This window comes from Girardinichthys multiradiatus, chromosome 4 (genome assembly GCF_021462225.1).
Source record: "Girardinichthys multiradiatus isolate DD_20200921_A chromosome 4, DD_fGirMul_XY1, whole genome shotgun sequence".
NCBI classification, from domain to species: domain Eukaryota; kingdom Metazoa; phylum Chordata; class Actinopteri; order Cyprinodontiformes; family Goodeidae; genus Girardinichthys; species Girardinichthys multiradiatus.
Genome location: NC_061797.1, coordinates 42,533,710 through 42,558,996, shown reverse-complemented (window position 1 = coordinate 42,558,996; position 25,287 = coordinate 42,533,710). Strand labels below are relative to the sequence as shown.

Genomic DNA, 25,287 nt, shown 5'->3' with positions numbered 1-25,287 from the left:
CTATCTGTCTCCCTCTCTCTCTCTGCATATATATATATATATATATATATATATATATATATATATATACGTAACTACATCTATAACTGTGTATTAGTAAATGGTAATATAGATATACTTTAATATAAATATATTTAAATAAACATCGAAATGAATGAACAGAAAACAAAAACAGACTGAATGTTATAAGTTGTATTCTTGACATAAAACTTTGGTTTTATCAGCTTTGGAGTTAGAGCAATGTTTCAGGAAGTTTAAACAAACTTTAAACGTTTAGATTTGACCAGGAAGTTGATCTGCAGAATTACTGATAACATAAGCAAAATTATGATTTTAACAAAAACATGAAATTTTCTCTAAAAACCGAAGAAAAATCAAAAACTCAGAAACGCCCCTGAGAATTTTAGCTGCGCGTCCCGGTCGTGGGAGGGGTTTATGCTTATGCGTCATTACGTAGCTGGCGGGAGTTGTGACGCAAGGTTTCCTTGGTTTTAACTCAGCGCGGGAGTTCCATCGGAGGAAGGTGAGAGTAAAACTAATGATTTAAACCATGTTTGCAGTGTCAGGATAACGAGTTTGAAAAGTTGAAGTTTAGCGTCCAGGTCCGTCAGCGGCGTTTCTGGACCTCACCGTTAGTTTGTCGAAGTTTTTATTGAGAAACGTGACTTTAAACTTGGCGCTAGCCTCGCTGTTGTTAGCTTTGATCAGAAATAGCTCTGACAGAGAGAATAGCCGCGCTGTACAGACGTGTTTTTGTTTGTCTGTGTTAATTATTTCTTCTGTTCGTGTGTTCAGTCTGGTTGGTTAAAATGCCCTGCGAAAGGAAGCCGATGCGCTACGGCCACTCGGAGGGACACACCGAGGTCTGCTTCGATGACTCTGGGAGGTAAGTCCACCCTCTATTAGTTCAAGTATGATCAAATTAAAACCACAGATTAGATGCTGGACTCCTTTTCTGCCAGATACGTGTGCAGTCAAATACTCATATAGTCCACAGATCTGCGCAGGAAAGAGAAAGATTATTTTAAAAACAAATGCAATCATTTGAGAGCAAAGAGCTGGAGAAGCTCTGTTGTCTGAGCTTTAAAAATATATGCAGCAGATCATGAAAAGAAGACCTTCTTGAGATTACTGTTTGTGCCAGTATGTTCAGGATGCCGAGGAAATGCAAGAATTTGAGATGAGTGTGTGTTGTTGCCAGAAGGATTTTATGTGCCACAGTTATAAAAAAAAAAAGAAAATTGAGGAAGGATAATTGGGAAGGTCGTTCTTGCAGCAAAACGGGTGGCAAAAAAAAAAAAATGTAATAATTAAAAAAATGTTCAGCTTCTTTCAAGGTGATAAGAACAACAAACAAAATGAAAGACAACATGATTCTGGCACCAAACATGGTGTTGAAACTTGCTCCCTGGTGAATAAATGCATTAATGCATAGGTGCAGGTCCTTGCATAAGTATTCAACAGCATGTCACATTTTAATGGGACTTTATGTGATAGACTAGCCCAAAGTAGTGCACAGGTGGCAGGTTGAAGGGAAACTGCATGGGTTTCAACAATTTTGACAGTGTAGTTTGGATTTTTATTCAGCCTCTTAAGTCAGTTTGTTGTAGAACCACCTTTGGCTGCAGCTGCACCTGCAAGTTGTTTGGGGAATGTCTCCACCAGCTTTGTACATTTAGACACTGAAACTTTTGCCTGTTCTTCTCTGCTAAACTGATGAATGGAGAGCATTTGTTAAACTCATCTTTAAAGTTTGCAACCGATTACCTAAACCATGGGTGCATATCTAGAGATCAGTGGTTTTTAGCCCATTCTTTGCAAGAGTTCAAGCACAGCCATCTTCTGACAGGTTTTCTTCAGCTCCTTGCATCTTTAAGGACAAAATTGCAGAAATAAAATCGGAAAGAGAGAAAAGATTGCTCATTTGTTTCCTGATGTCAAAATCCGTTAACAGATCAAATTTTTTAGGTATATCGTAACATGTGGGAATGACGGGGATGTTCGGATTTGGGAAAGCCTGGATGACGATGATCCAAAGTTCATCACTGTCGGAGAAAAGGCTTACTCCCTCGCACTGAAGGTGTGCCGTCTGCTGCTTTCCACCAGATTATGGTAACGCTAACGCGGCTGACTCGCGTGTGTGATTGTGAAGCATTAGGATGTTCTCGCTCTTCCACAGAAAGGCAAGTTGGTGACGGCGAGCTCCAACAACACAGTGCAGATCCACACGTTTCCCGACGGAGATCCGGACGGCATCCTGACGCGGTTCACCACCAACGCCACCCATGTCGCTTTCAACAGCAGCGGCTCCAGAGTCGCTGCCGGATCCAGGTACCCAAGACAGGAAGTAACCAGAGGTGTCCAGGAGATTGTTTTGTGTTAAAGCGTTTTAAAGGCTTTTTGGTTTGGGTTCCTTTCCTGAACCTCGTTAGGAGTTCCTCAGGATTTTTCCTTGTTTTGTTTGCCAGGTTAGCATGCAATGTTCCCAGACATCTCTTCATGTCTGTATTAGTGGTCAACCAATATGGGTTTGTCTCTGGCTGAGATTGATTGTTAAAATCAGATGGCTTTAATTACATACTAATTAATTTTCTTCTATCTGGCCACAGTTTTTTATTTCAGATTTGTTATTTATTTTTGACCTAAGGACCAAATTTTGATCATTTCTTTGGCTTTGATGCGTCCGCAGTGGATCTAAAGGTGTCCTTCCTGTTAAATGCTGGGCTTTTGATGCACCTTTTGATTCATTTTCAGTATTTAGTCTGATAGGAGTCTATAAGCGTACCACACCTTGACTATATTTGCCCACCCTAACATGGAAAAGATCTCAAATGTCCCAGAATTTGAGGAAATCTCTTGTCCACAGTCTTTTTCATGTGACCCCATAGATTTATTAGGTGGACTCTGGTAAATTATTCCATTACTTTAATTATTTTCGTTAATTGATTTGAAAGTTTGCTCTGATTTTTATTCCGGTGAAAAATGAAATTCATGTTCATGTTTTCTAGCAGACTTCTGAAGGATTCCTGTAGAAACTGACTGGTCTTAGGTGGTTTTTATAATGTTATCCACCTAGATGGAAAAACTACTATTCAACTGAAAAATGTAACCCCAGAGCATGACTCTGCCACCACCGTGCTTCACTATGGGGATGATATTATTTTACCTTTTGGAACTTTGGGCCAAAAGTCCAATTTTTGTTTGATTAGACCATCAAGACCTTTAAACAACTTTTGTAAGCTCTCTGCAAACTCTGACCTTCGCTAAAGAATGAGAAGATGTTTTCGCTCTTGCTTTCTCTATAGAGAATTGAATCTTTTGCACATGAGAAAACTCTTCACAAAACGTTTTTTTTTTTTTTTTTTACTTACTTTCATCAGGAAGTTATCAGTGACCAGGATGTCCAGCCGAATGAACAGGTTCGTCCATGTCCGTGTCGCTGCTCCGCCTCCTGGTGCAGCCATGTGCTCAGGCCGTGATTTAATTTTGTGTTCCGCGTTGTTCCCGCAGCAGAAACCCACCTCACAGACAGGGAGCATCTCTCTGGGTTGATTAGTTATGTTTGGAGCAGGATGTGCGGTTCCTGCATCAATTGTCTCGCTTTGAGCAGGTTGATCACAACAATGAAAGCTCAGAACACGAAGCTGCATCGATGTTGCTGCTTTTGAACTAACAAGGCCTGTTGTGTGATCGATTCTTTGAATTCTGGCATCGCTGGAGGAGGTCAGGGTTATTTTCCGTGCACTGCTCTGGCTTCGCGGAGGTTTTTGGTGACGTCATGAACGTGAGTGCTGAAGCTGCTTGTTTTTATCCCTGTGTTTTCTTCAGTGACTTCATGGTGAAGGTGGTGGAAGTGTCAGACAGCAGTCAGCAGAAAACACTGCGGGGTCACGAAGCGCCCGTCCTCAGTGTCTCCTTTGACCCTCAGGATCAGTACTTGGTGAGTCAAACTTCTTTGCAAAAACCAAAAATGTAATTTTTATTTAGACTGGCTGCATTTTTTTTCTTTTGAGTTTAATTCTAATAAAATATTAGGAATGTATTTTTGTTTTATTTAACACATTTAACGATAATACTACAAATAGATTTTCTTTGTAGAATTTTAGCTGTACCAGTAGGAATCATAATTATAGTGATGATAATTAAATGAAATAAATATGCTAGTTAATATGCTTTTAATACATAAAAGTTATCATGATAAGTTATTTACAATATTTTTATTATTCCTGTTGCAAACAAATATTATTTAAGCCACTGCTCTCTATTCATTGCTTTGGCAGACCCCAATAATGATAAAAATTAGCATCATCCTTTTAACAACATAAATAATAATATGATATCAATAATATAATATTTGTAAAACTGCTTAATTTTGATAATAATTATAATAAATAATAATAATTGTTGTAAATTCTAATAACATACTTTATCCTATTAAGATTATCATTAATTAAACTTATCAGTGTTATTGTATTCCGAATTTATACACAACCTGTTTATCATGATACTTTTTGTAACAGTGATGATTATGAATAAGAATGATGATGATAATAATAATAATGCTACTAGAATATGTTATAAAGCCTTCTAAAGTTCACTTTTGTGCCTTAAAGATTAACATTTGCTTTATTGTGTATTTAAAGAGCAATAGTTGTTTTTATTGTGAGTAAAGATTATTCTACCAATTTGATCATTTGTTTTACTTTACTAGAAGAATTAAACTGTAGTTTGTGACGGTGTTGGAATGAATTATGGAAGAACTGATTGGCATCATAAATAAGAAGTAACGAGTAACAATCGTTTTTCAGACCTCTGGCAGATTTAGATTTAAAGGTTTTTTCTTCTACAAACACGTTTTTGTTTCTGGCAAGAAATGAGACAGGAGTCTCTCAGAAGATAGGAGAACAATGGAAAAGATGTATTAAATTACAAAAATATTTGGCGGTTTTGGTTTGCATTTTATTTAAATGGCGTGTGAAAAGTCTTTTCATAATTTAGTTTTTTCTTCTGATATTTTGATGACTTGGTGAGGGGCTCCAAGTCTTGAGGTCGGAAGGCCTCCTTGCCATTCCCCTAATCTTTGGCTCCCTCAGATTCTCTATTAGATTCTCTATCCTGATTTCTGTATCAGCACGGACTTGTTAGCACGTCTTTTGGAGGTCAAATTATGAAGTAAGTTTAGGTCATTTACTTGACAATTAAATAAAGCAATCTTTTTACTTCAGCTTAGAATCATACGAACCTGATCACTGTCTCTGAACAGTGCCGATTATAAAATATATTTGTTGTTTTTTTTTTTATATCCACTCACATCATCTGATCCCTCTCTGTCAGGCCTCTGCCAGCTGTGACGGCTCGGTCGTCGTGTGGAACATCGAGGAGCAGGTACGTTGCTGCTACCTGTTCTCCACACAAGGAGTTTTTATGCTTTTTCTTTCACCTGTGTTCACCTTCCTGCGTCCTCTCGCTCAGACTCAGGTGATCAGCTGGCCCCTACTGCAGAAGACAAACGACGTCAGCAACGCCAGGTCTCTGTGTCGGTTAGCCTTTCAGCCTGCAGCAGGCGAGGTCAGTCGCCTAACGGGTTCCTTGCTGTGATTCAAGATGCCGGGGGCTTTAGGAGGGAGAGGCATCATCTGTAAAATCATAATAAAAGGAATCGTGTGTGAATGTCAGTTTTTAGCTGTTCCTGTTGAGACCAGAGTGCACCTGTATGAGCGGGGTTCCTGGGACCATGTCGGCACGCTGTCCGATGATCTGCTCACACAGGTGAGAATAGCCTGGACCAAGATGGGACGCTTCTGAAGGAAAACACTCGATCAAATGGAAAGAAGAGCTTTGGTGGCATGGTTCGTAAATGAAATGAATCCTCTTCTCTCCCTCTGTAGCCCATCAACGTGGTGGCCTGGTCCATGTGCAGCCGCTTCCTTGCAGCTGGCAGCGTAGGAGGTTTTCTCACAGTCTGGGACGTGAACAGCAAGCTGTGTGTGGAAAGGTACCTAACAAGGCTGTGTGCAGGGCTTCAGAGTTTCTTACTTGATTGCATCTTTCTGGAAACCTGTATGTCATTTATCTTGTAATTGGACCCGTGTTAAACATTTGGACTCGTCGTCCTTGGAGGTAAAATGTGTTTCCTGCAGGCAGAAGCATGAGAAAGGATTCACGGTGTGCAGTTTGGCCTGGCATCCATCAGGGAGTCAGATTGCCTACACAGACACAGAGGGCTGCCTGGGCCTGTTGGACAGACTCGGCACCTCCACTGCGGTCACCAGCTCCACTAAGGTACCTCCCCCTTCCACCTCCACTTAGATGATGACTTTATGCTTTTTATTGTTCGCCAAATCATCTGGGAGTCTCATGCTTTGCCAAAAGAATGTCCAAAAGAATAAAATCTGTATTGCAAGTTTGTTGTTGACTCCCTCAGGCACCAGCAAAGAAACCTGCTGAAGACTACGATGACCTGTTTGATGAGGATGATGACAGACTGATGGATGAAGGACTCCGTGATGCCAATTCACCAGAAAAGAAGCCTGCTGTTGGAGAGGACGAAGATGAGGACGACATCATGATTCCGTCCACAGGGCGAGTCAGGAACCGGGGGGCGATCCTGGATGATGAGAACTCCCTGGGTAAGGAAAAGTTGGGTTCTTTGAGCGTCTCGATAGATGATGAGTGACGCGTTAAAGATGCGTCTCGCAACCGACTACGATGTAACGGTTCAAGAATAAAGTTTTCTTTGGTGTTCTTCACAACCCCTTTAAATACACGGGGGAGGGGCGGTGTTGAAGTTGACCCACCAATATTAAAGATATTAAAGATGCTGCATATCTTCTATAAGTCTGTTGTGGAAAGTGTGATCTCTTCTGCCATCATCTGCTGGGGAAGCAGCATCAGAGCCAGGGAGTTAAAAAAAGCTCAACAAGCTGATAAAAAAGGCTGGCTCTGTTCTGGGGACTCCTCTGGAACCTCTGGAGATCATTGTGGAAAGATGGATTCTTCATAAAATGAAGAACATTATGGAGAACTCTGAGCATCCTCTTCATGAGACTGTCCTACAGCAACAGAGTGTCTTCAGTCAGAGGCTTCTTCAGATCTGCTGTAAGACGGAGCGCTACAGGAGATCCTTCCTGCCCACAGCCATCAGCATCTACAACGGCTCTTTGAAGAAACCTTCATAATATGAGCTACAACAACATTTAATTTCCCTTTGGGATTAATAAAGTATTTTTGAATTGAATTGAATTAAACCCCCAAGCACCATGGGAGGTAGTCATAGCCCAAAAAGACTTTGTTGGACCACTTGTTGCTGAATATTGGACTACTGGCACAGACACCAGGCCTCCTGGTGCTTTTGGCCATTTTGTATCCAGGACATGGCGGCTGATATGACACGCCACAAGTCTGACGTCACAGGGCGCTATATATGGAGGCCTCCATGTTGAAAACCCCGCCTTCAGCTGGAAATCTTGACACGGTTACCACGCAACTGAAGCATCCTCTGGAGAAGAAGAGATCCCACGTGGAGTCTTCATTTATTCTCTCTCGTTGGCCAACGAACAATTCATAACTGAGGTTTCTGGACTAGGAAGGCCAGAAATTTCACTTTGCCGATCAAAGACGTGAGTTTAGCACGTAACTAAAAACACGGAGTTCGAGGAAACGAACCGCCACCGTGTTTTCATCACAAGTCGATTTTGATGGTCAGATCATATTTTTCCTTTTTGTCAAGAAGGCCAAAGGACGGGGACTGACCGCTTTCCTGGAGTTGAGCTGCGGACGCGCACAACGCTTCAACCCCCCCCCCCCCCCTCTTTCCCTCTCACTCGCTGCCCCAGAAGGAACTTCACCAAGTAAAACCCATCTTTTATTTAATCTTTTATTTCTTTATTAGAAGGCCAGGGCAGGGTCAGAGGTTGTAGAGCGATCAGAATCGCTAGTTAGGATCTCATGTGTTCTGAATGATATGTGCATGTAACCTTGCTTATTGGAACTTTGATGTGTCCTGTTGATGTATGAAGCCGCTGCGTTCCTAGCTCTGTGCGTGTTTTACCACATGAGAGTCAACGCAGGTGTGTGGTAAGACTGGACTGTTAAAATCACCTCATGGTGAAATTCTCCATTTTCCTTTGTCTCCAATCTCACTGCTCGCTAGCTTGCCGCCAAAAGTTTTATAACGCTTTGTCTGCTCAGGAGTTGGGGGAAGTTTTATGATCAGGACATCACTGAGTTACAGTTGGAGTTGCGCCCCCCACTCTCCACTCACCACCACACCTCTTCGTCATATTCTCAATTTTGCCATAAATGCTGGTTGATTCAACACCCACTGCTGTGTTCTTTATTTTGCTTAGTTAGATGTGTTACCCTTGTTGTGTAGAATTTTGCATGTTGAGTAGGTGAAGATTAATAAATATTCACATAGATAAAGAGAGAGCGTTTTGTGTTCATTGTGTGCAAAAAGTGATTCGTCAGTCAAGATAAGGTTAAAGTTCCACACGTTTCGGCAGAAACGGTCGATTAAACAGTGACATCTCCGGCAATAGTTATTAATTATTACGGAGTATTTAACGGTTGTAATTGTCAAAGGCGTTGAGCCACAATTACAACACCAGAAACATCTCTGGTCTCGATTCATAAATGAGGATTTTGGTTAAGAAATAGATTTTGTCAAATTATGATTTGTAATTATAATTATTGATCAAGATTAATCAATCAATAATCATAACCCCCAACAACTTTGAGCTGTAATTCTAAGACAGGGTTATAGATCAAGTGAGACCTGGTGACATTACATCAAGCAAGGTCCACAGATGTAAGGAGTGCAGAGCTTCGGATGATTCTCCTATTTCTGTCTGATGTGAGAAATACGTTGGTCACCAGAATCGGATGCAGACCACAAAATGTTGGGGATAGCGCCCAACAACTCAGCTGGTATCTTAAACAGTAAATTCATTTGGCCAGCCCAGACTTCACAGACTTCAGCCAAATAAAGAGGAAAAAACCCTCATATCTCATTCATATTGCTTCGATAAGTTCTGCAAGTTATAAACTGTGCCCTGTTGGTTTCGAAAACCCATCTGCATGATCTGAAAGAAAGAAATGACATCCATTACAAAATGATCCTTAAAGGAGGGTTTGTAGTTGCATGTTTTTGGGTGAAACGATTATGTGAAGGAGCTCTGAGATACAACTGCTCTTAAGATTAACCTGCAAATCCTAGAAATGGATCTGTAAGTTCTAGAAAGCTCTCGGTAATGAGGTAAAAAATCTGGGAAAGGATTGGCTTCATATTGTATTTTTAATGATGCTTTATCTTAACTTTCTGTTCTCTTGAAGAATTTTCTTAAGTTTGAGGGAGGTTTTTTTCTCGCGCTCTTCTTTCAGACACCGGATCCCTTCAACTCGGTCAAGACAAGTTTGGGGACGATGATGATGGCAGCTCTGTGGCCCCTGCAGCAGCTCCTCTAGTGCCCCTGCGTCCCTTCTATGAAGGCCCCATGCCAACCCCTCCCCAGAAGGCCTTTCAGCCCGGCTCCACACCAGCTCACCTCACTCACCGCTTCATGGTAGGACGCTCTGATGGGCTGCAGACTTGATTTTCCGCTGTGGATTTCCACTCACATGCAAACTGAACTGTGTCTCAGATGTGGAACTCTGTGGGGATAGTGCGAGGCTACAATGATGAACAGGACAACGCCATCGACGTGGAGTTTCATGACACTGCTGTCCACCACGCCATGCATCTCACCAACTCTCTGGGTCACACCATGGCTGATCTCTCCCAAGAGGCCGTGCTGCTGGCCTGCCCCAGCACTGAAGAGCTAGCGAGGTGAGACGGGGTCTCTGGTCTGTTTCTCGTTCCAGTAAACCTCCAGTGAACAACTCTCCGGCTCCTGTTTGTTCCCAGTAAGCTGCAGTGCCTCCACTTCTCCTCCTGGGACACCAATAAGGAATGGATGGTGGACCTGCCGAAGGGCGAGGACGTGAAGGCGCTGTGTCTGGGTCGGGGCTGGGCGGCCGTCGCCACCAGCTCGCTGCTGCTCCGGCTGTTTTCCATCGGAGGCGTCCAGAGAGAGATCTTCAGCGTGTCGGGGCCGGTAGTGTGCATGGCCGGGCACGGAGAGCAGCTGCTCGTGGTTTACCATCGCGGTATGAGCCAAGCACACGCCATCTGTAGTGATCTGATTCTGTGTTGGCAGATTTGAACCCCACCTACCTAAGATTGGAGTTTGCAGAATCTCTCTAGATTGTCCAGAGCCCTGATTCCTCTCCTTAGCTCACTCCAAAGGCTTTCTTAAAGATTTACGTCTAGGGGGCTGATGGAGGAGGGGAGATTTTATATCTGGTGAACCATTTCTGTGCTTTAATGTCCACCTGAGGGTTTAGCCTCCCCAAATAAAGTCACAGACTGGACTTTTTAAGAAATAGATTTCGAAAATACACCTTCAGCAGTCGTGTAATCCCGTATCATGACGCTCACACTAGTGTGCTTCACTGTTCAGGGCCATTTTCATAAAATGTTGCAGTATGCTTTATGAGCCAAACTGTGTTAAACTCAGCAGTTTAGAGTGCTGTGTGAGATACCTACAGAAGAGGGTTAATTTTTTGTTTGACAGCTCATTTCTGCGTTTTCAGTTCTCTTTCAGATTGTTTAAAATGTCCTAATATTTCAAATAGCTCATGATGTCATGCTCTCTAACAAGGTTTCTAGAGCACTTTGGAAGAGAAACCGGCCCGCAGCATCACAGATCCTCAACCATACCTAACAGATGAGGTGGAGTGCTTTTCCACGTTCAGTCTTTGTTTCACTTGGATTGTTTGTTGCTGAAAAGCTCAATCTTCGTCCCATCCGACCAAAGCTCACAGTTCCAGTTGAAGTCCCAGTAGCGATTAGCAAACTCCACATGTTTATATTTGTAATGGTTGGACAGAAAAGGCTTGTTTCTTGGCTAATGGTCTTAATAGTTGGTATGGAGACTTGGTGAATCCAAGATGCCCAAATGTTGCAAATCTGAAATAGTTCTGGACATACCGTTTTGTTATTCCTGACCTTAGTTTTAAACACTGTATTGGTCTTCTATATGGCTGCCTTTTGAGTTTTCTTCATTTAGCAGAAATGTTTTTGTTTTCACACCCTCAGCAATGGGGTTTGATGGAGAACAGGCTCTCGGTGTTCAGCTGCTACAGTTGGGTCTCAAAAAGAGGCAGCTCATCAACGGCGAACCGCTCCCCCTCTCTCCTAAATCCTTGCTGTCCTGGCTCGGATTTACCGCCGAAGGTCAGAATCTAGACAGTGCTTCTAACATCTGAATGTGTCGCCCTTTTATTAGTTCGGTTTTAGAGTTTCTGTGTTTTTAGGCACGCCGTGCTATGTGGACTCAGACGGGCTGGTGCGGATGCTGAACCGCTCGCTGGGCAACACGTGGACACCAGTTTGTAACACCAGGGAGACCTGTAAGAGCAAATCAGATCACTACTGGGTGGTCGGTGTGCATGAGAATCCCCAGCAGCTCAGGTGAGTCTAGAAAAAAGTATTTAGAGTGTAAAAAGCGTTCTTCAGGGTAAATTACAGCCGAGAAAGGTTATTGTCATTTATGGGCAATACAGAAAATTTGCCCAGAAGTTTTATTCTAACAATTACAGTGCTGCTAAATTTCAGAAAGTGAAACTCGTATATTAAATTTATTACACATAGAGCGAAATATTTCAAGCTTCATTTCTTGTCATTTTGATGATTAAGCCTTACAGATAACGATAACGCAAAATTAAATGTCTCAGTAAATAAGAATATTATGTTGGATCAATAAAAAAGGATATTTTAAACAAAAAGGTCAGGCTACTGAAAAGTATGTTCATATCTATGCACTCAATACTTGATTGGGGCTCCTTTTGCATGAATTAGTACTTCAATGCACTGCGGCATGGAGGACATCAGCCTTTGGTTCTGCTGAGGTGTACTGGAAGCCCAGGTTGCTTTGATAGCAGCCTTCAGGTCATCTGCCTTACTGGGTCTGGTGTCTCTCATCTTCTTGACAATACTCCTTAGATTCTCTATTGAGTTCAAGTCAGCCCAGTTTGCTGAGCTATCAAGCACAATAACACCATGATCATTGGACCAGCTTTTGGTACCTTTGGCAGTGTGGGCCAGTACCTGTGCCGACTGCACAATGAAATCAGCATCTCCATAAAGCTCGTCAGCAGAAGGAAGCATGAAATACTCTTAAAATGTCCTGGTAGATAGCTGCGTTGACTGTGGACTTCAGAAAACCCAGTGGACAAGCATTATTAAATGGATTTTGAGCAACAATCCTCTCAAGGTTGTTTATCCATGTTGCTGGTGCACCTTTTACAACCACTTTTTCCTTCCACTCAACTTTGTATGAATATGCTGTAACTTTTTCACAATATTCAAATTCTCTGAGACACTGAATTGTGGGTTTCCATTATCTGCACGCCATGATTATCAAAATCACAAGAAGTAAAAGGCTTGAAATATTTCACTCTATATGATGAATCTATGATATGTGCTTCACTTTCAGAACTGGTAAACAGTTCAAATTTTGATGGCAAGTTTAATTAATTATTATTGTTTGTTTCTTCCCAGTTAAATCCTTTTCCATCTTATCCCATCAGGTGTATTCCCAGCAAAGGCTCCCGGTATCCTCCCACTCTGCCACGGCCGGCTGTCGCCATCCTTCCCTTTAAGCTGCCGCTGTGTCAGACCAGCACAGAAAAGGGACAAATGGAGGTGAACACAAACGTTACTCACAGAAGGAGCTGATATTATTTGTCCAATAAAAGTTGATTTCCATTCATTTCATTTACAGTCATTTTGCAACAAAACCAATTTAATTACAACATACAGTAGGATTCAATGGATTTGTGCAGTCACGCCCAGTCCAATTCAAACACTAAAATTATTATTAATTTCACAGATTATTGCATCTTTAAGACATTTGCAGTTATTTGAGATGCTTGTGACGTCTCAGGAATTCATTGCAGACTAAGAACAGAACATGGATAAATGGATAAATACATAAAGATTTTCGCCTATTCCCAGTTATCAATACTATTGTTGACCATTGCCTTGGTAACGAGGTTTGCAGTAAATAATAAAGTGGCATGCATAAAAATTTCCTTTCCTCTAAATCGTGTCTCCAGGAACAGTACTGGCGTTCAGTCCTCTTCCACAATCATTACAACTTCCTGTCCACCAGCGGTTACGAGATCGACGAGTCTGCGCAGACGCAGTCAGAGAAGGAGCAGCAGGAGCTTCTCATGAAGATGTTTGCAGTCAGTATGGGTAAAGTGTCTCCACCTGAGGAGTCATGAACACAGACTTAAAGCCTTTGTTTGTTCCAGCTGTCCTGTAAACTGGAGCGGGAGTTTCGCTGCGTGGAGCTGGCGGAGCTGATGACTCAGAATGTGGTGACCTTGGCCATCCGATACGCATCCCGATCCAGACGGATGAACCTCGCGCAGCGGCTCAGCGAAATCGCGCTGGATAAGTCGAACCAGCTGCAGGAGGAGGAGCCAGAGGTCTCAGAAGAGGAGACAGAGTACTCCAGCACCAGGCGGACATCTGGGTAAATCAAAATATGCACCATTCCCTGATATATTTTGGATATTTTTAGTTTTTTGGGGTTAAAAATGAGTAGCCACTCTATTAATGGCAACTTGTCCTGAAAAGTTGCGAACCACTGCATTAAAAGCTATCCACATTCCAAACCCATATTTGGGATTCCTGCAGGGAAAAGGGCTTTTCTGTCCTACCTGTTGGCCAGATGAGATAATAGGTGCTTTTATAAAGCAGGAATCTTTTCCAGGAACTTGGGTAGTTTTCTGGTTCCGTTGTTGTGCCCTTGTCTTCTCCCCTGCTGGAAAACATGTTTAAATGTACTGTAGCTTCCATGTTCCAAGACCCAAATTTAAAAAAATCACCACTCTCACATTTGTGTATCATTGTTAGATTTTACATTTGGAAAGAAACACACATGGTGCAGCAGCTGCATGCGTGTGGATAGTTAATAACCCTTTGAAAAAACAATTCACAGGGTTTAAATATAAACAGTCTGCGGACCTTTAAAAGCGTTGTCTTTTTAGTTAGAAGTTATTTTAATTCAACTTCTTATGTAAACGCTGTAAAATAATTCTGTCCCTCTGTGATTCATTTAAAGTTTGCTATGTTACAGGTTTCCATAATGTGAATCACTCTGCTTAAGTGTAATAATCGCTGTGACGAGATGGCGGATTATATTTTTATTGATAAAAATCATGACATTTGATCTATTTAATTTATTTTAGAGCATAAAGGACTCTGAAGCATTACCACTCCTGCAGCAGGATAACTTTACTTAAACAGCCCAGTTTTGGACCACAACTGATGGGCAGGATAAAACACAAGGTTCAGAGGGAAACACGTTCTGGTTCTAGTAGTAGAAACACGCCTTAAGATTGAGATTTTCTTTGCTTGTTTGGATGAGAGATCTGCTGATTTAGGATTGTGAAGTGTTCACAAGCACCGCTTGTTGTTTAAAACATCAGTAAACTAAAGGAGTGATATCAGGGCATCTGTTTGCAGGAATACCAGAATAAATTATATTATTTGTGCAGTTAAACTGTCTCCATGCTCTGCAATCCCTTACAAAAACAGAATAAAGCAGGGGGAGGATAAAACATTAGAGGCATGAGATGCCCCTTTTTGAACCGCCACCTTAACGTGGTGGAGGGGTTTGAGTGCTCAAATGATCCTAGAGGCTATGTTGTCTGGGGCCTAAATGCCCCTGGTAGGGTCTCCCATGGCAAACAGGTTCTAGGTGATGGGTCAGACAAAAAGGGGTTCAAGAATCCTTCATGAGTACTAAAATATCGAGGCACGTGACATCGCCCGGTACGGCGGAGCCGGGGTCCCACCCTGGAGCCAGGCCTGGGGTCGGGCCTCGCCGGAGAGCGCCTGGTGGCCGGGTTGCTCCTCGCGGGACCCGGCCGGGCCAAGCCCGAACGAGAGACACGAGGCCATCCCCCAGTGGGCCCACCACCTGCAGGGGGAACCGTGAGGGAGCGGTGCAAAGAGGATTGGGTGGCGGACGAAGGTGGAGATCTCAGCGGCCCGATCCCCGCATGCTTAGGCTGGCTCTAGGGACGTGGAATGTCACCTCGCTGGGGGTGGGAGGAGCCTGAGCTTGTGCGGGAGGTCGAGAGATATCGACTAGAAATAGTCGGGCTCATCTCCACGCACAGCGTGCGCTCTGGAACCCATCTCCTTGAGAGGGGTTGGACTCTCTTCTACTCTGGAGTGGCCCACGGGGAGAGGCGGCGGGCTGGTGTGGGTTTGCTTGTCGCCCCCCAGCTCAGCCGTCTCGTGTTGGGGTTTACCCCTGTGGATGAGAGGGTCGCATCCCTGCGCCTTCGGGTTGGGGACAGGTCTCTGACTGTCGTTTCGGCCTATGGGCCGAACAGTAGTGTGGAGTACCTGGCCTTCTTGGCGTCCCTGTTGGGGGTGCTGGATAGTGCCCCTCCCGGGGACTCCATTATTCTGCTGGGGGACTTCAACGCCCACGTGGGAAACGACAGTGATGCTTGGAGAGGCGTGATCGGGAGGAATGGCCTCCCCGATCTGAATCCGAGTGGTGTTTTGTTATTGGACTTCTGTGCTAGTCACGGATTGTCCATAATGAACACCATGTTCAAACATAAGGGTGTCCATCAGTGCACTTGGCACCAGGATACCCTAGGCACGAGGTCAATGATCGACTTTGTTGTCGTATCATCAAACCTTCGGCCGCATGTTTTGGACACTCGGGTGAAGAGAGGGGCTGAGCTGTCCACTGATCACCACCTGGTGGTGAGTTGGATACGCTGGAGGAGGAGAAAGCCGGACAGACTTGGCAGGCCCAAGCGCATAGTGAGGGTCTGCTGGGAACGTCTGGCGGACCCCTTGGCCAGGGATGTATTCAACTCCCTCCTCCGGGAGAGCTTTGACCAGATCCCGGGGGATGTTGGAGACATAGAGTCCGAGTAGACCATGTTCTCCGCATCTATTGTCGATGCTGCTGCCCGTAGCTGCGGCTGTAAGGTCTGCAGTGCCTGTTGCGGCGGCAATCCCAGAACCCGGTGGTGGACACCGGCAGTAAGGGATGCTGTCAAGCTGAAGGAGTCCTATTGGCTGTGGTTGGCTTGTGGGACTCCTGAGGCGGCTGACGGGTACCGTGAGGCCAAGCGTGCTGCGGCCCGGGCTGTGGCAGAGGCAAAAACTCGGGCCTGGGAGGAGTTCGGTGAGGCCATGGAGAAGGACTACCGGTTGGCCTCGGAGCAATTCTGGCAAACCGTCCGGCGCCTCTAGAGGGGGAAGCAGTGCTTCGCCAACACTGTTTATAGTGGGGGTGGGAGGCTGCTGACCTCAACTGAGGCGCCATAAGAAGGGGGACCGGAGGGTGTGTTCCAACTACAGGTGGATCACACTCCTCAGCCTCCCTGGTAAGGTCTACGCCAAGGTATTGGAGAGGAGAGTCCGACCGATAGTCGAACCTCGGCTTCAGGAGGAACAGTGTAGTTTTCGTCCAGGCCGTGGAACACTGGACCAGCTCTATACCCTCTACAGGGTACTCGAGGGTTCATGGGAGTTTGCCCAACGGGTCCACATGTGTTTTGTGGACCTGGAGAAAGCATTCGACTATGTCCCTCGTGATGCCCTGTGGGGGGTGCTCCAGGAGTATGGAATCGGGGGCTCTTTATTAGGGGCCATCCGGTCCCTGTATGAGCGGAGCAGGAGTTTGGTCCGCATTGCCGGCACTAAGTTGGACCTGTTCCCGGTGCATGTTGGACTCCGGCAGGGCTGCCCTTTGTCACCGGTCCTGTTCATAACTTTTATGGACAGGATTTCTAGATGCAGCCAAGGGCCGGAGGGGGTCTGGTTTGGGGACCAGTGGATTTCGTCTCTTCTTTTTGCAGATGACGTGGTCCTGCTGGCCCCTTGTAGCCAAGACCTACAGCGTGCACTGGGCTGGTTTGCAGCCAAGTGTGAAGCGGCTGGGATGAAGATCAGCTCCTCCAAGTCCGAGGCCATGGTACTCGACCGGAAAAGGGTGGCTTGTCCTCTTCAGGTTGGAGGGGAGTTCCTGCCTCAAGTGGAGGAGTTCAAGTATCTCAGGGTCTTGTTCACGAGTGAAGGAAGAATGGAGCGGGAGATCGACAGACGGATCGGTGCAGCTGCCACAGTAATGGGGGCGCGGTGCCGGTCCGTTGTGGTGAAGAGAGAGCTGAGCCAAAAAGCAAAGCTCTCAATTTACTGGTCGGTCTACGTTCCTACCCTCACCTATGGCCATGAACTTTGGGTCATGACCGAAAGAACGAGATCCCGGATACAAGCGGCTGAAATGAGCTTCCTCCGTAGGGTGGCCTGGCACTCCCTTAGAGATAGGGTGAGGAGCTCGGCCATCCGGGAGGAGCTCGGAGTAGAGCCGCTGCTCCTCCACATTGAGAGGAGCCAGTTGAGGTGGCTCGGGCATCTATACCGGATGCCTCCTGGACGCCTTCCTCGGGAGGTGTTCCAGGCACGTCCCACCGGGAGGAGGCCCAGGGGACGGCCCAGGACACGCTGGAGGGACTATGTCTCTCGGCTGGTCTAGGAACGCCTTGGTCTCCCCCTGGAGGAACTGGAGGAGGTGTCTGGAGAGTGGGACGTCTGGGCGTCTCTGCTGAGTCTGCTGCCCCCGCAACCCGGATAAGCGGAAGACGACGAGTACGAGGCATGAGATGTCTTTTACAGAACCAGCTAGTTGTAGCACCGAACCTGGTTAGGAATGGAACCATTTTGATGGAAAGCCCGAGCAGCGTAAAAGCAACTCATTCCCACTTTAAATACATTGAAGGAGCTGTGATGCAGTGTGGCTGTTTCTCTGCCTGAGGCTGTGGGTGCCTTGTTAGGCTGCATGGCATCGCTTATTCTTGAAAAAACATTTTAAATGAAAGATGTATCAAACTCTACCAGAAAACTGAGAAAAAGAGTCATCATTTGATGTTTCAGCCTGATGGAGTCAACAGATTTTGGCCAAATCAGAAACAACATGGTTCACCAGCATAACCTTAATGCACGGGTATCTCAAAGGCCCCGTTGGCTCTAAAATAGTAGAACAACCAGTTTTTAGATGTGAATAACTTGTTTTGTTTTGTTTTTTTCGAATCACATTCTGTAAGTTTGACTTGAAGCTGTCTGCAAATGTGAGCAGTGTGAGCGTCATGATATGGGATTACATAATTGATTGTGTCACAAATACTCCTTCACATCAGGAAGGAACTTTCATAATCTGAAAGTTACAACAGGATTCATCTTTAATTAAACAAATGTTTCCTAGTCTGTTTTTTTTTTTTTCTATAGTCTTAAAAGCCCTGTCTGGAAGTAACAAAGCAGCGTTGCTGACTTTCTTTGGACAGGTATAGGCAGACTGAACCCGCAGACGATCCTTATGGTAGCAGGGAGAACCAAGAGGACGACGAAGAGCTCGGAGAGGAAGAGGATGGAGGGAAGATGGAGACGGAGGAGAGAATGGAGACCAAAAAACGTCAGTTTTCAACTCATTTTCTGCTTTAGCTTTTCACACGTGAATGACTCCAGCTGACGGTTCTCCTATGTTTGCCTTAGGTCCAAATCCTTTTGCTAAAGAAGCAGGTTCACCTGTGAAGCCTTCACTGATGCCAAGTGAGTCCATGTTTGATTGATGGGATGCAGATGATTACCAGCATGTTACTGGTATCTGCTAACAGAGACGAGGTCCGACATCGTCTAAATCCATGAGTGAACGGTGGCTTGTAAAAGTATTCACACCCCTTGAACTTTTCCACATATTGTCACATTACAACCACAAACATAAACATATTTTATTGGAATTTTATGTGAAAGACCAACACAAAGTGGTGAACAATTGTGAAGAGGAAAGAAAATGATACATGATTTCAAACATTTCTTACAAATACAAAACTGAAAAGTGCGGTGTGCAAAGGTATTCAGCCCCCTTTACTCTGAGTGTCTTCAGAAGTTGCCTGATGATTGCTAATGACTCAATAGAGTCCACCTGTGTGTAATCTAATCTCAGTACAAATACAGCCGCTCTGTGACGGCCTCAGAGGTTGGTTAAGAGGGGAGCAAACAGCATCATGGAGTCCAAGGAACACACCAAGACAGGTCAGGGATAAAGTTGTGGAGAAGTTTAAAGCACTCTTAGGCTATAAAAAGATTTCCCAAGCTTTGAACATCTCATAGAGCACTGTTCAAACCATCATCAGCAAATGGACAGAGTATGGCACAATTGTAAACCTACCAAGACAAGGGTGTCCACCTAAACTTACAGACTCTGAACAAGGAGCACTGATCAGAGATGCAGCCAATAGGCCCATGGTGACTCTGGATGAACTGCAGAGATGCAGAAGCCATGTTGAGGACACAGCAAACATGTGGAAGAGGGTGCTTTGATCAGACCAAAATTAAATTTTTTGGCCAAAATGCAAAAAAGCCATGTGTGGTGGAGAACTAACACTGCACATCACTCTGAACACATCATCCCCACTGTCAATTATGGTGGTGGCAGCATCATGCTCTGGGGGTGGTTCTCTTCAGCGGAGACAGGGAAGGTGGTCAGAGTTGATAGGCAGATTGATGGAGTTGTTGGACTCCTGTTGGAGTCTGCAAAAAACTTGAGACTGGGGCGGAGGTTCACCTTTCAGCTAGACAATGACCCTAAACATAAAGGCAGGGCTACAGTGGAATAAAACAAAACATATTCATGTGTTAGAATGGCCCAGTCAAAGTCCAGACCTAAACTCAATCGAGAATCTGTGGCAAGATCTGAAAACTGCTGTTCACAAATGCTCTCCATCTAATCTGACTGAACTTGAGCTGTTTTGCAAAGAAAAATGGGCAAAAATATCAGTCACTAGATCTGCAAAGGTTCCACAAAGTATTGACTCAGGTGAGCTGAATACTTTTGCACAATGTCCTTTTCAGTTTTTTATTTGTAAAAACGAAGTCATGTATAATTGTCGTTCCACTTCATACTTGTAAACCACTTTGTGTTGGTCTTCCACATGAAATTCCAATAATATATGTGACAATATGTGGAAAAGTTCAAGGGGTATGAATACTTTTACAAGCCACTGTGTCTGGGAGAAAGTCATTCAGACTTCGTAATGTGAAACTTTATTTGAGGAAAGGTGGAAATGAATCGGTATACATAAGAAGTCTGGAAAAGTTTTACATTTGTTTTCAGTTTTCTGGGTCTGCATAGGTTCAGGACAAATCATTCTTAGGAAATCCACCCCTTTATTCATCCATTTATCAATTCATCTATCCTTCCCTTTCCAATCATTCCATTCATCCATCTGTCCATCCATTCACCTGCCATTTATACGTTCATCTATCCTTCGATCTATTCATCCGTCCATTCATCTGTTGACTCATCCCACCATCCATCAAATACATATACTTTTAGGAAAGTCTGAAATTGTGACTTAAACTAAGCAGGAGTTCTTATGAATTCATGTTTTAAATGAATTCATAAGTGAATTGCAGTTGCGATGCTTATCTGAGTTCCTGAATCCTTATTTTATTCCGTTCCAGTTGGTAAAGCAGGAAGATCAAACCCCTTCAAGGTGAGAACTGCAACCTGATTTTACACCAGGGTATGTCATGCAGGGAAAAGATTGAATTGTGGGTAAAATTTGACGCATTTAGGTTGCTGGTTCTGGCAAGTCGACGCCTTCGCCTGGACATTCTCGAGTCACAAACATCCTGGACAACATGACGTCCAGCAAAAAGCTGGCTCCGCTCAGCGGATCTTCTGGGAAATCAAACAAAAGTCCCATCCTCAAGCCACTGGCACCCAGAGCCAAAACGAAGGTAACACCATCATCATCATCTTTAAACCATTTTTAATATAACAAATATCTACAACTTGCTAACATAACAGGGTTTAAATGATTTGGATCATATTAAATACAGATAAAAATGTTTAGGTTTAAAAAAGCCATAAAATGTCTAAACTGTACGTTTGACTCTTTCTGCTTTTCTCTCAGGCTCAATCCACTCTGCTGCAGATCTCCGGCAACAAAATGGCTAACAAGAAGACTCCAGAGGCCGAAGAGCCGGTTCCAGATCCTCAGATGCAGCCTGACGCTGCGGCGCCAGAACCACCTACAGAGAACACGGAAAATAAGAGGTGGAATATTTGAAAAGAAGCTCAGGTCAGTGAAACCTCTGCATTAAAAAAAGAAACAAACGAGCACTCTTCTCTCCTCAGGCCAAGGACGGGCTTCCAGCTGTGGCTGGACGAGAACAGGAAGATGATCATTGGCGATAATCCAGACTTGGACGAGACCGACGTCATTAAAGAGGCGATGGGACGTTTCAGAACGCTGTCGGCAGAGGAGAGACTGGTACAAGATCCTAACGGGCTCATGCTTTTAACACAAATGTTATCAAAACATGAAATCTATTTAGAAACTCATTTCCATTGATAACATAGGCTGCCTTAAAAACATAATTCATTTTAGTTTATGCATAACTTCACAGTCCTGCTCCACAGTCCTGCTCCCTTCCTGTCAGCTGGACATATAAAAACTGGCTGTTAGCTCTGAGCTACTGCTGTCACCAGCAGTGAACCAGTCCAACCCTGTTTCATTGGTAATCTTAATCAGAGCTACAGGCTGCAACCAGGAGCGCATCAACACATGCTGGTCTTTTTCTCTTGCCCTTTCATCTCTTCTCATTGTATTTGTAGCAATGCAGGGAAACGGCATGTTCATGCACGGGTGAGATTTAGGACAGAATTGGTGACTAAAACCACTGGAGAACATTTTACTGCGGTATAAAAGTGGAACTAAACAGCCCTAACGGAAGCATGGTGGTGTGAGTGTAATGATATGGGGTTTGCATGGTTGCTGAATATGTTTGTATTTCAATAGCATGAAAAGGAGACCAATGATACCCGTCTTCTTGATATAGTAAGTTGCTCTCTGTTTAAATGATAAAAACGATGACATGACTGTGTTTTCCATCATTTATTCATCAGTTAGGCAACCAGGATGAGAAAAACATTTGTCTTAAAACACAGTTTTAGCTGGTTCTCTTACATATTTCATTTATTTATAATATATTTAAGAATTCAATATTAACAGTAACATTACTGTTCTTGTAAATGATGTTTAGGAGCAGCTGGTGAGGTGTAGCAGTTCATTAAAACAATTTGTCCTGATAAATAAGCATGATCTAAGTGTGTGTAGAAGTCTCAGTGGAGCACAGAAGCTGGCCAATTACTCCTGGCTGCTGGTCGTTCCCCTGCAGTGTGACTCGACGAGGCTCCTCCTCACTCATCACTAAACTCACATATTTGAATCAAACTCTCCCATCATCACCATTATCTTCATCATCTCCTAACCAAAAACTTTAGACTTTCTATAGGAAATTGTATCCCCTGGAGATAAAACTTGTAAATCACACAATTTCAGACATGGATGAAATCTTTGTTTGCTTGAAAAAAAGGAACATTTAAAAAAAAAAAAAAGGAACGTTTTTAGTCTCAGTTTTGCCCAAAAATAATCAATTCAAATATTCAAGATATTTTAAACCACAAGCATATCAGACGTTTAAATGATTACAACATGAGATGAAAGCTGAAGATTGCCGCCTCCATCAGGATAATGTCCTGTTTTTGCATTTAATATAAAAAGTGGCAGGAATATTTATTAAGCCAAGAACCAATTAAATCCTGTAGTCTCCCAATCGCATTGCAGGGAAAAAAAAGATAAAGTATATTTCCAAAATGAAGTCATGTTTCATCGATCAGCAGCTATATTTAAATTACATGTTTGTTATTTGTTAGATATATATATATAAATTCATTCAGATGTTGGCTCTTATGGATCAGTATCACCCATCGGTTGATAAGTTGGAAAAATGAGGGCAGCTGTGCCAGAAAGCCACTTCACCTTTTCATCTTCCCGCTCCTGACTCTGCATACATCATCTCTGTCAGATGAAAACCGGATCATTCAGAACACAAAGGAAAGAGGAGGTGGGCATGAAGTGGAGAGGAGGATGATGGGGGTCGGATGCTAGTTGCCTGGGAACCCGGTGGAGTGTTTTAGCTGCGCTAAGCCATGATCCTGCAATAATGCTGTGACCTGGTCAATCTGCAGGAGAGGAGCGACATTTTTATACCATTATTTTGTATTTCGTGGATTTCTTGGATCAAAGACTTTGGGTTTACTGTTCTTATTGGTACTAAAAAATATTTTATTTCACTTGGAATGGAACACAGCTGCCTAACACCTCAACCAATTAGGTATCTGCATTGGATCTCCGTCACCAGCAGGGGGTGCCAATAATAACGGTACAATATCCTGTCAGGTTCAAATACAAAGAAACTGAGAGGAAACCCAGAGAAGGCCAAAGGAAAATTGTGAAAGACGATCAGAAACTCTAGAAAATGATCAATCAGGATGACTTTAAGTGATTAGAAGAATGATAAAACGTTAAAAAAGGCACTATATTTTACAGGCAAGAGTTTGTTTTTTCATCTTCCCCCTGTTTATTTCTTTTTGTGCATGTCCTAGGTTTTTTATTTTCCAGGATAATTGTGGAAAAATATTTGTGATTCGAGTCTTCCCTTTCTATTCCTTTGTTCATAACTTTGAGCACCAGTCTATCAGTTATTCCTTCTGATTGCCCATGCATGCATCCGATTTTCCATCCAACATCCATCCAGTTGTCATTCTGTCCATGCATTGGTTTGTCCCTCCCTCCCTCTGTCCATCCATCCATGCATTTGTCCATCCAGCCGTTTGTCCATCCACTCTTGCTCTTATGGCAGGTAATTTATTTATTATTTCAGCTTCCATGTTTAGTATAAAAATCTAAACTGTAAAGATATTTTTTTAATCACAGGCTAAGAAATAGACAGAATACTTCTGTATATTAAAGCTTCAAAAAGTTGTAACTTGAACCTGACAAATGTATAGGAACCCTAAATATCCAGCAGATGATTATTGGCTCTTCACATAACAGGTGGTTTTACTTCATGTTAATGTAAAATACACTGACAATATCAGCAAGTTAAAGAACTGCTTTGAAATAGCAGAAAACCCTAAACAAAATTAAAAAAAGACCTTTCAGGTTCACTATTAACATTTATGACCCAAAGGTGGGGGGAATGTGCATGTTATTTTGTTCTGTGCAAATACAATGAAATTACGGCTAAAAAAAATCAGCACGTCACTGGTTTTCATGTTGAGCTGCTCTGTACGGCTGACGTTTCTGTGTTTGATTGGATGAATACGCTCAAGACTTTAATGATGGCGCTTCATCAGATGCTGGAGGTGATGTGTGTGTCTGTGTGTGTCTGTGTGTGTGGCGATAGCTCCTGCCAGTCCACTCAGCAGGCCTGATGATTCATCCCAGATCTATTACGTCGAGGAAAACGCTTCCTTTTGTCTCAGAGAGGAGGGGAGAGAAAAAAATAAAATCACGAGGGGGAAGAGAGCCGAGGGGCCTCAGAGATGCAGCCTGTCAATAGTGATTATACATGACAGGATGCAATTTCCAACTGCACGCTTGAGTGTCCATGTGTGCCGTTAGTCATCGGCGTGCAGGTGTTTGGGGCCTGCGTGGACGACGAGTAACAATCTCTGTTTTGTCCCGAGCCGCAATTAACTTGTGCGTCTTGGTGTCTTCCGTTGTGTTTCAGGCGTGGACCGAAAGAGCAAAAGGACAAACCGGAGATGCTGCCGACGTGAGAAAAAGGAAGAGGGCAGAAGGAGGTGGAGGTGCTGAAAAGGAAACCGTGGAATGTGATGAAAACGACACCAAGAAGAAAAAGTCCCTGGATCCCTCCTTCAAGCTGTCGGCATTTGCATTTAACAAAAACTGAATGTTTGTTGTTGAAACGTGCAGAAGTCATAAACAGTCTGTGATGTTTTGAGACATATGATGGGCTTTCAGGTTTGTTTTTTTATGTTTCATTTGTAAAAACAAAAACAACAAAAAAACACTTAACTGTATTTTATCAATTTAATAAATATTAAAATTCATATTTTGCATGAATTAATATTATTAATTAATGCCTTAAGCCATGCATTTTGGAAAAGCCTCAGTTTCTGATAAACCTGCTCTTAAGAAGTGCGAAAACGGGTGGAAATTGCATTAAGAAATATTTCTGTTCGAAGATGCATCTTAATAGTCATCTTCAAAAGTCAATACACGCTTGTTGCTTCCATAGGATTTAAGAGGGGAAAACAGCTAGAT

General features: G+C 43.5%; 1 protein-coding gene across 2 annotated transcripts; it reads left to right on the top strand.

Annotated features, from left to right (window-relative positions):
* The first annotated feature begins 447 nt into the window (after window positions 1-447).
* wdhd1 (WD repeat and HMG-box DNA binding protein 1) lies at window positions 448-25,073 on the top strand. 2 transcript variants are annotated; one of them, XM_047362316.1, is made up of 26 exons: window positions 448-523; window positions 796-886; window positions 1,969-2,080; window positions 2,180-2,331; window positions 3,829-3,940; window positions 5,335-5,385; window positions 5,473-5,568; window positions 5,677-5,769; window positions 5,889-5,995; window positions 6,141-6,282; window positions 6,425-6,629; window positions 9,382-9,563; window positions 9,642-9,826; window positions 9,905-10,146; window positions 11,138-11,275; window positions 11,356-11,512; window positions 12,631-12,745; window positions 13,159-13,290; window positions 13,360-13,583; window positions 18,430-18,557; window positions 18,638-18,694; window positions 20,609-20,640; window positions 20,723-20,887; window positions 21,064-21,206; window positions 21,288-21,423; window positions 24,731-25,073. In XM_047362316.1, exons 2-26 carry the CDS (start codon window positions 810-812, stop codon window positions 24,911-24,913), a joined length of 3,366 nt encoding a protein of 1,121 aa, XP_047218272.1. In that variant the 5' UTR covers window positions 448-523; window positions 796-809; the 3' UTR covers window positions 24,914-25,073. The 2 variants fall into 2 exon arrangements, with proteins under 2 accessions (XP_047218272.1, XP_047218273.1); XM_047362317.1 differs by lacking the exon at window positions 448-523 and adding an exon at window positions 576-631.
* The last annotated feature ends 214 nt before the right edge of the window (window positions 25,074-25,287 follow it).